This window comes from Emydura macquarii, unplaced genomic scaffold (assembly GCF_026122565.2).
Source record: "Emydura macquarii macquarii isolate MOO-44397 ecotype Brisbane River unplaced genomic scaffold, CSIRO-AGI_Emac_v2 contig_1451, whole genome shotgun sequence".
In the NCBI taxonomy this organism is placed as follows: domain Eukaryota; kingdom Metazoa; phylum Chordata; order Testudines; family Chelidae; genus Emydura; species Emydura macquarii.
In genome coordinates, this window is record NW_027131588.1 from 19,885,435 (window position 1) to 19,901,572 (window position 16,138).

Genomic DNA, 16,138 nt, shown 5'->3' on the forward strand with positions numbered 1-16,138 from the left:
GAGTAAATTATCGTAGATTAGCAAAGGAAATAACTCTTCAGGAGAGGACAGAACATCCTCCTCCCAGGAGAGCCTGTGCCTTGCGTAGCTCTAACCAGCTGGCTGCTACAGACTGGAAAGCAAATACTGGCCGAGTGACAGAGGGGAGGAGTCTGACAATCATACCACTCCTGTCTCCAAAAGAGTTGCTTCCAAATTGCAATGACTTTAGATATGGGACCAAACTCTGCCCTTACTTGTACTCCACTCATCATCATTGACTTGAGTGAATTTGGCACAGGGGATAGTAAAGTATAATGGCCAGATTTTCAGCAGTGCTTCACAGCCAGCAACTCCCATCGTTCTCAACTGGAGGGGGAGTAGTAGGTACTCCCTTGTTCCCTGGAGAGGTGCTGGGTGCTGCATACTTTAGAAAATCTGGCCATTTCCTTTAGATGCTTACAAGGGAGGTTCAGGGTGCCAAGCTCTTGAAGATGTGTCCCTGACAATTAAACTGATAAGATAAAATGACATTTTAAAAAAATGCCACTTGCCAGAAATTGCTGTTCAGTGTGTGGGGGATCTTTTCCTTCTTGTCACTTACTGAATCTGTTAGATTCTGATATGTAAATGACTAATCTCTTTCTGAAGGATGAACAGCTGAAATCCCATGAAGCTAAACTCAAGCAAATCTCGACTGAGCTTGCCGAGCATCGCTCCTACCCACCAGACAAGAAACTCAAAGGCAAGGAAGTAGATGACTACAAACTGAAAGACCACTATCTGGAGTTTGAGGTAGGTATGGGATACAGCAGTAAATACATGGGCTAGGCAGCCCTGTTGGAGAAAAGCCCTAAAAATTGCAGAACAGCTTGTAGAACTAAGGAAAGGAGTAAAACAATATTGTAGGATTGACTAACCCAATAAAGACAGTAATGGTACATCTATAGTATCAGTGGTGCAAATAGGTGGGGTTTATTGTTTTGTTTTTGTTTTTGCTAGTAAACATCTGCAAGACTCACCTTACCATATAACCTCTCCATAACACTTAAAATAAGTCAAAGCTTAGACCTAGGCAAGCGATTAGCATCCTTGTATGTCAAACATGATGATAATTCTGCAGGTTCGTCATTATACGCTCAGCGTCCCCTGCACCTGCAGATATAGATGACACAAACATTTGATATAGTTTGAGGCTTTTGACTGCGGTCACCTGTTACCTCGTCAGTCAGGAGGCTCTCGAGTTTGGGAGTCAGTTCTGACTTCTGACACAGACTTCTCGTGTGACTTTGGGCAAGTCACTTAGCCGCTCCATGCCTCATTTCCCCATCTGTACAATGGGGAATAATAATGTTTCCTTACTCCCTTTGGCTTTCCTGTCTCATTAGATTATGAGCCCAGTATGGGCAGGCAGAGTGCCAGTGCCCCTGGATGCTGCTGTAATATAAATAATAGTAATGATGGTTCATTTGTGTGTTCTGAAGGAAGCAGAGGAGAATCAGCCCTTCTACACTTATTACCAGGCACTCACTCTTAGATGCACCCACTGTACCATCAAAACTCTTGGTACTGTGCATAGGTGACTAACAGGTAAACCAGGAAGGGCAGAGGATAAAATACCAGTGATGAATTTGGTGTTGAAAGTTAGATTGCAGCTGTGAGAATCACGCCCCTGTATGTTTATGGCTTGGGGAGTTTTGATTGCCCTCTTTTTGTGCCTGTTTATATTTAGCGAGTTTTAGCAGTGAGGCATGGAGAGAAATGAGAAATGGCCGTGTGCATCGATCCACGTCCCAAAGGGCCCACCACATGTCTAGATAACTGTTACTTCCCCTCAGCTCCAAAACACGCGCTGCCACACCCAGCCTCAGTCAAGGTTTATTTTCACAACAGAGGTTATCAAACAAGCAGAACATGGTCTTAACTCAATCTTTAGTGACTGGCTGTAGTGCCACCCCTCCCAGGGGTCTCTGTCCCTCCGCGGAGCTCCTGCAAGCTTCCTAGCCTCCATCAGCTCTGCTCCCCTGAGTCCCTGGCCCCTTGCTCCAGGGACCCACCACAGGAGCTAGCTCCATTCCACTATGGCTTCCCCTCAGGGCTCTCCCTGTCTCAGTTCTCCCTTCCCAGCTGCCTACTAGCAGCCTTTTATAGGCCCAGGTGTAGCCCAGTCCTCTTTTAATTGGCTGGATTGGGCTCACTTGCTCTGGCCCAGGGAGCTGGGCTTCACCTACCTACAGAGACCAACTGCCCCGTGACAATAACAAATAATGTTGTCTTTCTTAGAGAGAACCTCAAATGAAAACTGAACCCTACAGAGCGAATAGATATGAATAACGCTCCCCAAAATGCCCGTGTAAATAGCTCTGAGATTACATCTACTCTCACCACATGAGAGAGAAGGTGTTTTTAACCTGCTAATATGTGAATCTAGGCTGTTTTCACGCTTGTCACAGATTCCATGGAACGCATAAAATTGGTGGCTGGCTGTAAAAAGCATTCGATTTCTCTGAAAAACTAACAATTGAAATCTTCCGGCTTTTTTGTCTTTGGAGCAAAGCCTCCAGGAGTGAAAGTGATTGAGCGCCTGGCCTGGCCGAGGTAGGGTGAGAATGCAGGGGGGTGCGGCCTGAGCTGCACCCTGCCAGACTGCTTTTAGGCTCTCTCCAGCTGAGCCAGCAGACCAGGCCACTGAAAGCAGCAGCAGCAGAAGGGAAAAGAAAACACAGAATCTTAGTGCAAAAAGGCCAGAATCCCAGAGGAAACAGCATGGTTCCCTTAGAGAGGGAGAAGGCCAGATTTCCCTTCTCTGACACTCTTGTCATTTGTTTTCCTTCAGCTACCTGCATTCTCCCATTCTTGCTCCCTGCGAAAAACAGTACTGCTAACAAAGTAGTTTCTCCCTTTGGGTCTGTATTGATCCATCTTTGGCTTTGAATGAGGCAGTGCATGTGCATCAGAGGCTGCCAGGGTCAGGCTGTGTGACTGCCTCATTGAAGACTGTCCTGTAAAAACATGCATGGCAGAACCAAGCATTATCTAGACCATCCCTGACAGGTATTTGTCTAACCTGCTCTTAAAAATCTCCAGTGGTGGAGATTCCATTGGTGGAGATTCATCGTTGCAAAAGAGAGCAGGTTTTTACAGTTTAACTTCAAAGAAAGCCTTATTTGTACCAGAGGGGTAGCCGTGTTAGTCTGTATACAGCAAAAACAGCAAGAGTTCTGTAGCACTTTAAAGACTAACAAATCTAATTTCTGCAGGCATAAGCTTTCATGGGCTGCAACCCACTTCCTCAGATGCAAGAAATAGAAATCAGATAGGGGGTATAGATATACATCCAAGGTAAGGAACAACAATGGGGAGGGTAGGTGTTAACAAAGTCCATTCAGTTAGAGTAGATGAGGCCTATTCACAACCATTGATTAGAAGGTGAGAATGTGTGAACAGGGACAATTAATTCTTGTAATAAGAGAACCATTCCAAGTCCCTATTCAGACCCAGTTTGATTGTGTCAAGTTTGCAGATGAGTTCCAGCTCTGCAGTTTCTCTTTGAAGTCTATTTTTGAAGTTTTTTTGTAGAAATATGGCAACTTTCAAGTCAGTTACAGAGTGTCCTGGGAGATTGAAGTGTTCTCCGACTGGTTTATGGATGTTACCATTTTTTATGTCTGATTTGTGTCCATTTATTATTTTACGTAATGACAGTCCGGTTTGGCCAATGTACATGGCAGAGGGGCATTGCTGTCACATGATGGCATATATTACACTAGTAGATGTGCAGGTGAATGAGCTCCTTATGGTGTGGCTGATGTGGTTAGGACCTGTGATGGTGTCATTAAAGTCGATGTGTGGGCAGAGATGGCAACGGGGTTTGTTGCAGGGGTATGTTCCTGGGTTAGTGTTCTTATTGTATGATGTATGGTTGCTGGTAGGTATTTGCTTCAGGTTGGGGGGCTGTCTGTAAGCAAGGATAGGTCTGCCTCCCACAGCTTGAGGGGGTGAAGGATCATCTGCTAGGATAGGTTGTAGATCTTTAATGATGTGTTGGAGAGATTTTAGCTGGGGGCTATAGGTGATGGCCAGTGGGGTTCTGTTGTTTTCTTTGTTTGGTCTGTCCTGTAGAAGGTGACTTCTGGGTACCCGTCTGGCTCTGTCAATTTGTTTCTTCACCTCTCCAGGTGGGTATTGTAGTTTTAAGAATGTTTTATGGAGATCCTGTAGGTGTTTGTCTCTGTCTGAGGAATCAGAGCAAATCCGGTTGTATCTTAGGGCTTGGCTATAGACAATGGATCATGTAATGTGTCCAGGGTGGAACCTGGAGGCATGAAGATATATATTGCGGTCAGTTGGTTTTCGGTATAGGGTGGTATTAATGTGACCATCCTTATTTGTATTGTAGTGTCCAGGAAGTGGATTTCTTATGTGGACAGGTCCAGGCTGAGGTTGATGGTGGGATGGAAATTACTGAAATCCTGGTGGAATTCTTCGAGGGACTCTTTCCTGTTGGTCCAGATGATGAAAATGTCATCACTGTAGCGTAGGTAAAGGAGAGGTGCTAGGGGACGGGTTTTGAGGAAGCGGTGTTCTAGGTCAGCCATAAAAATGTTGGCATACTGTGGGGCCATGTGGGTGCCCATAGCTGTGTCTCTGACTTGAAGGTATAGATTGCCTCCAAATCTGAAGTAGTTGTGGGTCAGGACAAAGTCAGAAAGTTCAGCTATTGCTTAAACTAAGGCTGAGGATAGACAGCAGCAGTGGAATCCTGGCTCTGTTGAAGTGAATGGCAAAACTGCCATTGACTTAAATAGGGGCAGGAATCCAGCCCAGGGTTTTATTCCTGGTGTAAACATTGGCTTAGGTTTATGACCCAAATTTTGTTTATTTTAATTATTAAAACCACACAGAGATAACACAGTCCTCCTTCCTGATAAATGTTATGATGAGCCAGCACTTGCAGGAATAACTATTTCCTCCTCTCGCCAAGCTGTCCCATTCATAACGCAGTGAAGCATGTTGCATCATCAGAATTCTGCTCATTGATTCGCCTTCTTTGAGTGGCATGTTTTATACCTCTTTCATTTATTTGTCTCTGCAGCGCTGAGCTGGACCTCCAGATATGGAACTGATAAGACTGTTTTTTCCTCATTTCATTTTTAAGCGGATTTCTCTTGTGATCATTCTCAGTAAGATTCTGTTTCTCGAAGGACTTTTTGAAAGCCTAGTCACGTTCTCTCATTTTTGTCCTCTTCAAAGCCGCTCCAATGCTTTTTTCTATTTTGCATTCAAATAATGATAATTATTATTGCTTGAATGTTGTTATAAATTGAGAGAATTCTCTTTCAACATTTTTGCTCAGTCAGGAACGTAATAATTTAGAGACTATTTTATTCCTTTGAGAAATGGATTAATAATCAGTAGAAGTGTGGGGTTTACCTGTGATCATCTTAATTACAATTCCGACACTGACATTAGTGACTGACTAGGGATGGATTGCCCTTTTCCCATCAACAACCATGCTGGCTAACTTTACTGAACCCTCCTGCAGATAAATTCCTACGAATGACTATTCATTCCTGTTGATAGCTGTGGTATTGTGTGAGGTACTGTGTTGTTGTGACCTGCAAAGCAAGAAGTGCGCTATAACAAAGGGGAACACACTAGTCCAGACACTGAACAAATTAGGATTGGGCAGTTCTGCGATACATAAAAACATTGGTGCCTGACCAGGGAGTAAAGTCTGGTAGATCTCAGATGATCAGGATGAGCTTCCCCTAATAATCATGGGGATTATGGCCTGCGCCTCCTAAGCGCGTCCTATTTTCCAAACTCTGGACTTGCAGAATTTCCTCTTCGAGGCAAAGGTGGGGTGGAGTTGCCTTGGAGAAGGCTGACGTTCCACCCTCCCACCGGCTCTCATTGGGAGAGCCCAGCATAGAGAATCCTTTTCCTGTGCGATTCTGTGCACACTGTGATCCGTGCTTTAATATTTAGGGTCACGTGGGCTGAGGCAGTGGAAACAGAACCCATGGTAGCCAGACTACATTTGGGGAGCTCTGAGGACAGTAGCCAGTCTGAGCAGAAGGATTTTTCACGCTCCCTTTGGACCATTGTGGCATGTGTACGCACGCTGAGTAATGCCATACTGCAGGAGTAATCTTGTTTTCTTTACTCAGGGATACTTGTGCAGCAAAGTCCTACTCTGCATAAGTAAGGTACATATCAGTGGGCCCTGCACGGCTATTCAGAGACTGCTCCCCACCTGTTAGGTAAATCCCCTGCACTCTTATTGGCTGGAGGCCATTATTAGGTACAGAGCAAAGGTTTGCATGAGTGAGGAATAAATGTTGGTAATTGTACAGCATCCCGGGGCTCTGGCTGGCTCAGACACTTTCTGTGTGGTGTAATTTATATTACTCATCATGATTCACATACATATTAGTCTCCTAGATTTCAAGGGGCCAGTCTGATTATCCAGGCAGACCTCCTGCCTACCACAGCCCAGAGAAGTTCATTCAGGCTGATCCATTTCCATGTTCCTTTTCCAGAAAATTCGCTATGAGATTTATGTTGCCCTACTGAAAGAAGGGGGCAAGGAGCTGCTGAGCAGTGGAGAAAATGATGGGCCAGGACTGAAGAAATCACATTCGAGTCCCTCATTAAATCAGGAGTCTCCAGTTAGTGTCAAGGTGAAGCGAAACATCTCCGAGAGGAAGGACTACAGACCAGAAACACCCAGCATCAAGCAGAAGGTCACTTAGACTGTGTGAGACAGCTGAAGAAACAGCCATGCAGCAAAATACCATTGGTCAAAAATGTCCTTTGCTAACCTGTCCTTGACAAAAACAAACCAATGCATCTGCCTGAATGGGGTGTTAGTGACATTTTCTATTGTATATTTTGTTGTTTCTGTACAGATTGTAGGAGATGTCTTTGCTCCTGATTTGCTTTGCCTTGTTAATTTATCATCTAGCCATTGAAGTACCTCCTTTTTTTTTTTAAAGGGGTGGGAGTGAGACTTCCTGATTTATTGCACATCTCCTCCCCTTCTATCCTCTCACATTAGCACGTGACTTTCATCTCAAGTCACCTGTGACCTTTTTCATTGCAGTGGGAACAGTAACTGGACAGGCACTGCAGCATAGCGAGTGCTAGCTGCAGTGACGAGAAATGAATGGTTGCACAGTTGCCAACACGGAGCTGACTACTCCCTGCAGGAGGTTAGTTAAATTCTGACACTGGGAATAGAGATTTTCCAACGATGTGAAACATGCTGGTTCTTGTGCTACAGAGATGGGAGCCGTATTGGATTGTATTAACTCTGGACTCGCATTTACCAGGGACTGAAAAATGAAAATCACAGGAAATGCTGGGCATACAGACTTAGAATAGGTTTTTCAAAGGGAGGAGTAGTGGGAAAGCCCAAAGCTGTTTCTCTTGTTTAGAGATGATCCAGGCAGAATGAATTTTATTTTTCCATTTCATTAAGCGATTGGCTGTTGTAGATGACAACTGCTGGCTGTGCGTTTTAGTAGCAAGGGGAATTGCATGTGTTTATCAACAACGCACTCTCACACTGCTGCCATAGAGAGTCTTAATATGCAATGCCCATCTGCAGTTTCCCTCCAGAATTTTGCTTCCTTTTTAGTATGCACAGGTATTCTGCCGTCTCTCTGATATCAATGGAGTGTTTTCCTCTTCTCTCTGAAAGACATTCTGTTAAACTATCCCTTGAATTTTTAACCACTGTTTAAGAAGAACATATTGGAACACAAGTCCTGGTGACTCAGGGACTTAATGGCATTAGAGACTCTTTCATCTAAGAGCCAGAATCTGCCCCATTCCAGTTGCTCTGTCCCTGATGGTCAGAACAATGCAGCCTATGGCTGGCAAAACCGGCCCCCTGAGGAATCTTCCTTTCATAGCAACTCCTGGCCCCTGTGTAAGGGCATGGACTGGGGAAAAAGGGACTTGGCCAGGGTGTCTGTATTCCTCAGCCTTCCCCAGCTGCGGGAATGGCCCTGAGGCTGTTTCAACTTACACCAAGGCCCAGGATCTGGGGAGCATGAAGGTGACGAAGAGACACTTTTGCTTCTTCCCAGGGCCCACCCATCTTGTGCCTGCCATAGGTCAGCTTGTCTGGGGGTCTAATCCTTAATATGCCAAGACTACCCAGGTCAATATAAACTGCAGTTGGTGGCCTCTCAGAAATGTGTAGGTATCTCAAGTCCAGTTCTTACAGGGACAGGTGTTTACATCACAAAGATCCTCCCATACTTGTGGGCATGCTCAGCAGAGAGGCCAAGGACTGATTGATCATGGACACTAAACTATCCTGGACCACTAAACTAATCAGTCATTGTATTGGAAGTCTAGAGGATAGCCAGTGCTTGATCTCATGTTAAAAGTGACCCTGGGAGGTTCTGCACTTTACAGAACTGTGAGGAGAGCTGGCCAACATTTTCCAGCTGTTAAATTGGGTTTTTAAACATTATTTTGTGTGTGAAGTTAAGCACATCGCCTGAGTGTTGCCCTGAAGAGAAGCTTTCCTGAATTAGGGCCAAAGTCATGTGCTTAAGCAAGAGGCTGGGAAGTGAAATTCAGTGTACGCAAGGGCATGGTCGTAAGGAATCATTTGGACTACTTGTTGAGGGGTAGTAGATTAGCCACTCGGGAGGAAGGCCTAGGCATCTTGCAACAGTTCATTGTACAATAATAATTTAAAAAAAAGGGGGGGGAGGGGAGGCAGCAAACGAGGTTGAGTTGTACTGAGAAAGAGAGAGAGAGAGATTACACTGGGACCCCTGAATGCCATCACATAGGGAGATGATCATTTCACGTCAGTTCCTCACAGGAAGAGTACAGCAGAAAGAGGAGAAAGTCCAGCAAAGTCACAGTTCAATGCCTGTTCCACTCCCACGTCAGTGCAGCTGTACTCTAGCCCTCATGCAAGGCAGATGGGAAGGTCTCCATGTACTCATTGTGCTTACAAATCGAGTGCAGTGGTTTAAAAAGCCAAGAGGTGACATTTACAAATGTTTGTGTTGGCTTTTCAAATATTCTGGCTGCCCATAGATTGTGTTTAATTTGCTGATCTCTCAGTCACGAGCGGAAGCACTCCCATACAATATGTTTTTCAACCAATGCAACAGAAGCTGGCTAATTCAGGCTCACGACTGCGGAACTCCTTGCAGATGAGTGAATTAAAAGCAGTGTGAAAAGTCCAGGACAGTGAATCGCAAAATGCATTTTGTTTGTTTATTTTATCAAATGCAGTTGAGTTTTAATTATTTATTATAGTACTCCAGAGTGTATTTGTAAATGGATTGTGGTATATTTGTAAAACTTACCTGGTCTTAGTAAAATGCAATTTCACTGCAGCTTTCAGCTGCTAAGTATTCGCTGAGCTGCACCTGCTTTTTGTGAGAATTCTGAGGTGTGCAGATTAGTGAATGAGGAATTTGTGAGGTTCTGGTATCCTTTGAAATGCACACTGCTTGACGGATGGCCTGTGTAGCCATGCCCTTTGATACGTTTTGCTGAAACAAGTAAAGAGAAAACACAAAGGCAGATGCTGCTGCCATTGAAGTTAGTGGCAAAACTCTACAGACATCACTGAGCAGGATCAGTGTGCTGACTGGTATTGTAGTTTGGTTTGCTTTTAGCAGTACAGTGTAGCAGAGAGGGTGGGCCAAATTCTCAGAAGGTGTAAATCAGCATTGAAGACAGTGGAGCTATGCTGTTTGACATTGCCTGAGAATCTAGCCCGGTATGTGCTGCACATTATTTACAAAGTACTCTGCTTTCCAGCTCCTGGATAATTGCTTTTAGCAGACAAGATAAATATGTGATTATACAGTGTAGGTGTCCAAGCCTGTGGTTGCTATCGAGAAGCATTGCAACTCAGGAGGAACGAGGGTGCAAAGTCAAGTTTTTAAAGCCACTTCTCTTGTCTTGGGGCCACTGTGTGTCAGGCTGGTTTCCCAGTGCAAGTTAGAGCAGCCTTAAGGCTGCTATAAATGGCACTAGGTGCCCAGTGGTTCCTAGGTGGCAACCAGGAATCACCAGAGTGTAGGGAACCTCCGGCCACACGGCCTTTTCCCAGCCATTCCCCCTGTGCTGGCCGCAGGGAGGGGATTTGGCATAGGAGATAGTGTGGTGCCTCCGCCTATATCACCCCAGGATTCCCCCACAGGGGGGTGGTTGTGACTTCCATGATCGTTGCAGTGGCGTTAGGCACTGGCTCGGTGCAGAGGTGAATTGGCCCAAGGTCTAGATGGGGTTTGAACAGGAGATCCCTTTCTGATCACAACCAGTATCTCCAAGTTCCTCTCAGCCACAGCAGAGTGTGCCAGCATCATGCGGGGCGCTTTGGATGCTCACTTCATAGTCAGAACTCTCGTGATTAACCCTTTGCACTCACCTCCAAGGAGCTACACCAGTCTAGACAGAGACGGGCCATGCTGTCCTCTTAGGCTTTGCTATCGTCCAGGCTATAGACAACAAGCAGGGGGCTCCTGATATAGGTGTTACATCCCAAATCCTGGGTATTTCAACGTGCGCAGTACCTGTCACCTCCACCTCCCTTGCTTTCATGCAGACTTCTCGCCCGTAGGTTCTGATCCTGATATGGTCACTCGGGCCAGCCTCCTGCTGAAGGCGTTGGGATCGCTGAGTGAGGGTGTCGGGTTTGGGCCCATGGCAGGGCTGGTCAGCTCTGCAGTGTTTACAGCTCATTGTGTGCACTCCAGGGATCAGCACAGCTGTTCTGAACTGGGGGGGGAGGGGGCAGGCAGCTGCAAAAATCCCATGGCCATTATGCCCCAGTGGGAGTCTGGGTCTCGGAGGGAAGGAAGGAAGGAGCCTCTCTCTCCGTCTCCACTCTTCCTCCTGCTGTGGGTGCCCCCCCGTCTCTCCCTCCATCCATCCAACCTGAGAACAGTTCTCTCCCCCCCCCGCCCCCACAAACCGCAGGCTAAGCTCCAGAGAAGGGGAGCCTCTCCACAGAACTTCGCACCCACCAGCATTGGGGGGAAAGCATAGCACAGCAAAACCAGCCCCTGCCTTCAGCCCCCTGCCCCAAGAGCACGATTCACCCACACTCCACCTTTTCTAACCCACGGCCGCCAAAATGGGCAAAATACTATCCCAGAACCCCAATCCCACAATCCTTTGCAAACAGAGAGGATTCTGGAGTTTGTTCATGGGATGATTCTGTAGGTCATGGCTGAGAATCGCTAGGCTGTCTCCTGTGTTTGTGTGTGTGTGTGCACACGTGCGTGCAAAACTCTGGAGTGCGGCCAACATCCATCCAGACCTGCAGCCTTTTAGCCCGGTTTGTGTGTCATTTCCTCAGTTGTTGTCAGTAGGTGGTAACTCAGTCAGCTGAGGAATGATGTAGCTGAGCTGTGAGGACTATTGTTTCACTGACACTTCGATTCGGACTATTTGTCATTGATTGCTGGGTGACATTGGGCAAGTCACCTCACTGCTCAATGCCTCGGTTTCCCCATCTGTAAAACGGATAATGATACTGACCTCCCTTGTAAAGCGCTTTGAGATCTACTGATGAAAAAGTGCTATACAAGAGCTAGGTTTTATAATTCCTTGTCTCTTTTCTTTTTCCAACACAATACAATGCTGCTTATTCAATACTATTCGTGAATAAGAACGAGGAAAAATGTGGCGTAGGGGAAACCTTGCTTAATGCAGGCGAATGATTCTGACACCTATTGCAAATGACTGACTGTTGCTCATTAGCATGGGAACAAACAGTGAAAGAAGTGCGGCTCATGCGCCATAAAACGTAACTTGTTCATTTATTTTGTTGATGGCACTGAGGTTTAGCTTTAATTATTTATTATAACACTCCATGGATTAGTAGTAGAGGCAGGCTGGAGCGTTCCAAAGTGCTCAGCATTGTCCTAGCTCTGCTCCCCCAGTCTATGGGCGCAGACATAGGCACATGCAGAGTGCTTTGGAAAATCCCACCTGTAAAGTTAGTATATTTTGTAAAAATAGTAAATTAATAATAATCACACACGCACGCCCCATGGCATCTGCTACTCCGTGTCTATTGAGAGGTGGGGAGATAGAGAACAGTACAGTGTTTAAAGTGTGTGACTTAGCAACATGAGGATTAATTATGTTCTAATGGTATAATAAAAAGACCTAGAAAAGGGCAGCCATTCTCCTCTCGCTTAATCCATTGCTAATTAGTAGTTGCTCTCTGGAGATGTGCCAGTACTACTAATGTTAGGAAGAGCCGAACCAGGCCTTTTATTGGGCAAATTTCCAAAAAATAGGCAAGGTTTCCAGTTCCGCAGTGGGCCACATGAATCCCTGGTGTAACGCCACAGAGTTCAGCCAAGTTGCAGCAGAGATCTATTTGACTCAGTGCCTTCATCTGATCTGATGACACCACCTGCTGAAAAAAGGATGAGTCTTGAAATCGGCCTGCATCACTTTAAAAATTAGGAGAGATTTTCCCAATGGGCCTAAGCACATTTCAGTTCTAAGTCACTTACACACTTTTGAAAATCTCACCCATAGTCCAATACATTTCCAAAAAACTATAGCCTGGAAATACGACCAGTCTCTGTTTCATTGCCGTTACAGCATCCCACCTGGGGCTGGGCTGGGGCACTCGGTAACTTGGCTGAATCCAACGTCATGGATACAGAACAAGATTCCCTGGCAGCTTTAAAGATCAGCAGTTACTGCTCATCTCACAAAGTACAGACAGAGAAGTTAAAGTGACTGTACAGTACCTGCTGAGTGTGTGTGAATGTGTGTGTGGTTCCTATGCGATGTATGGCTTCTGTGAGCAAACACTGCAAAGGTTATTTTTTTTCTGGTGCTTCATTTTTGTCCAGACAAGTTTAACGGCTATAAACAGTAAGGTGTTGGTTGTTTTAGCCAGATAAGCAGTTACCAGATGGTTTAGCACTTTTCCTTAATCCAGCCTTGCTGGGATGTATTCTGCAGGAGCTGCTGGGTTCTCAGAACATTTGAAAATAAAGTAATTTATTTAGGAGCCTGAATAGCAATTAGAGGGTGGGGTTTTAAAAAGCTCTCAACTTTGGGTTAACTCTGTTCCCATTGCTTAAATGGGAGCAGAGTTCGGCCATCACTGAACGCTTTTGCAAATAGCTCCCTGAGAGTCTCATTGAACGCTCCCACTGTTTAAAGAAATCTTGGCCTAGTTCTGTAAATAATTCATCTGGGGTAACGTTTTCAAAAATGGCTAAGTCATTTGGGTGCCTAAATACCATTGGACTTAGATTTCTAGGTCACTCAGGCACTTTTGAAACTGTTACCTTGGATTGTGGTGGCTTTGCAAGAGGTGTGAGGATTTATGTTAACAATTGCGGAGATAATGTGTAAGAATCCCTGGGGCTGGTAAATTACAGAGTGGTAGGGGAATGTGTCTGCCGTGGGTATTTCATGTGATGCCCCAAGGATTCCTTTGGAAAGTATGAAACAGTCGAGGGATTTTTAGCCCAAGTAAATATATTCTAAAACCCACTGGGTTTACAGAATGATATCCGAGTCAGTGTTGCAGTTTGTATGACATTAGGATGACCCCAGGAATGGGGATTTAGGACTAGATCTTGCCCTGCATGGCAAAGCACTTAAGCATGTGCTTAACTTTAAGCACAGGAGCACTCTCAGTGAATTGAAGCCTAAGTGCTTTTCTGGATCAGGGCCAGAGAGCTTGCATCTTACAGGACTGAAAATTTAGTGGAGTAACTCCAGCCCAGGATGATATGCTGGGGGAAAATCCCATCAACTTTGATCCTGGACTCCCTGTATCAGGGATCTGAGGTGTTTCTTTGGCATCCATCGCAGACGGGATAACGTAGTGAAAAAGGGTGGCGTGGCAGTCTCATACAATGATTTGCCACTAAAGAGTCACCACTGTTACTGCACGGTTATGCCTGAGACTTTGTGGTGATTTCTCTTTCCTTAGACCAGGAAATAATGTTGTGTTCTTGGTGTCGTGGTGTGGTGCTTGTGTGGAAATGTTAACTTGCAGTGGCAGCCTGTTGCCCCTGCACTTCAGAGAGCACCCCACACAGACAGACACACCTGTGCAGCTAAGCAATCTCATTTATTAGCGCAAAGCTTATTGGAGTCATGTTCTACAGCGTTTGGTAACGAGCAGGACAGGGCCGAGGGAGCCCCTGGATGGGCCCCAGCTGCAATCCCTGCTGTTTACGTTTTCTCTGGATGCTATTCTGTGCTCTTTGCTTTGTAATCCCATTTGTTTTCCTTTTCCTGTAGAGATCTATGGATTGGTTTACATGGCATGTGGTGTTTAGTCCATTCTCACTGCTCTCTGATGAGCCGCTCTGTCTCTAACGGAGCAGTGCTGAAGTTAACTCCAGCCCTTCTCCACTGGAGTAAATCTGGCTGCTCTGACCCTCGGTGCAGCCCCTATTTAAGACCTACATTGGCTCTTTCCCCCCAGGGGTGAATTTCTCCCTATGGGAATGTATAGAGGCCCAGAGCAGCCTGCTTCACATCCGAAGTCAAAGAGTCAGAGGTAGCAGACCTGATTCAGGCCCCACATCATGAAAGCATTTCAGCACGTGCTTACGTGCCATTGAGGTCCATGGGACTTAATCACATGCTTTCCCAACTATAGCTGCTGTTCCGAATTGGGGCCTTCCCCGTTTTCTATTGGTACCATAGGATGTCCTTGGATTTTCCTATTCTATTCTGCGTGACAGGTACTAGAATGATAATTCCTGGTAAATGAAGGCACTTACAGAATGTCCTGTCCCCCTGGGGAAAGGACTCGTGGATATTGTTATATCATTTAAATAATATTTTGAAATTAAGTTTACATTGCTTTGTTTTTCCTTTGAAGTGACTGTATATAAATATTTCCCTCTCTTTGAGCATTGCTGGAGTAAGCAGACAAATAATTTGCCTCTGATATATTGAAACTGTGAGATCTAGTTCTCTCGTGTACATGTTCATGCTTATAACTCTTGTTCCTCGGTGTTTTATAAGGCGGGATAACGTTGCTTGAGAGTAACCACGAGTCTACAGCCTTTTGAATGATTTTTATGTCACTGAAATCAAGCGAAGCAGTGAAGGATTTCACACATGTATATGATATATGTATATGTACAAACTTTAGAAAGAAATAAACCAAATGTATTTCATCTGCTGGACTTGAATGCACCTTCATTTAAGCTGTCACACTTTAATATTTGTGTTACACTAGCACTTAGAGGTCTCAGCCAGATCACAGCCCCATTGTGGTAGATACTCTCCAGACACATAGCATCCTTGCCCCAAAGAGATCACCATCTAGCCTGAATGATGGAGCCGGTGGATGAGATAACAAGGGGTGCGGAACGGAGGCAGGTGTGCACAGTTCTTAGCCAGCCGGTAGCCGTCACCACAGTATCCACAACTCACCACCTTGCCTCTCCCTGAGCAGGTGGCATTTTTCTGTATGTATTACAGCAAAGGTGAGTTTGAGGAGAGACTTGAAGGGTAAGATGGTGGCTTTACAGACTCGGACTGGGAGCTTTTCCCAGGCATGAGGGGTGGCCTGGAAAAAGTGTGCAATCTAGGCTAACGTTACTGGCTCAGCAAAAAAGCATTGTTTCGGAATCACCAGATTGTTTTCTCTCTGAAAACACACACTCATGTTTAAAGTCACGTGCAGCCAATAGCTGGGCTCGTAAACCCTCCCTACCTCATCCTTGCAAAGTGACAGCTATAGTAAATTGCTCTGCTTCTGCCTACACGCCTGCTGCTGCAGCTGCTGGGCAGAGGTTGAGGGCATGGGCATAGAAGGTAGGAGGAAAGGGGGCAAACACAGAGGGACAGAGACTGGAGGGGGTAAGAAAGCGGGAGAGGTATGGCCTGAGGCTGGAGGACACCAGAACACATGGAGTGGGGCTGGAATTGTGCTCCCAGGTTGTGGAATGGGGGAATCTCTTAGGAAAGAGAGGGGGGAGGTCACATGGAGTGGGGCAGCAGAGTGGCGGGCAGCCATGCAGGAGGTATACAGAGAGGACATCGGGGCGTGGCAGGGGCACAGAGCATGCAGGGGGCCAGAAGGGTGCGGGAGGCATAGAGGAGTCTTTAAATCAGGTGTGTTTGAAATTCACAGAGGCAATAACAACAAACATGCATG

At 45.7% G+C, this 16,138-nt stretch overlaps 1 protein-coding gene across 3 annotated transcripts in view; it reads left to right on the forward strand.

Annotated features, from left to right (window-relative positions):
• LOC137156453 (PH and SEC7 domain-containing protein 3-like) overlaps window positions 1-15,152 on the forward strand; it is a 122,963-nt gene extending 107,811 nt beyond the window's left edge. For all 3 annotated transcript variants that reach the window (XM_067553295.1, XM_067553296.1, XM_067553297.1), the window contains 2 exons: window positions 631-774; window positions 6,525-15,152. In XM_067553295.1, the coding sequence (XP_067409396.1) occupies window positions 631-774; window positions 6,525-6,737 (357 nt within the window). In that variant the 3' untranslated portion in view covers window positions 6,738-15,152. The remainder of the gene's footprint in view (window positions 1-630; window positions 775-6,524) is intronic.
• Window positions 15,153-16,138: the final 986 nt, after the last annotated feature.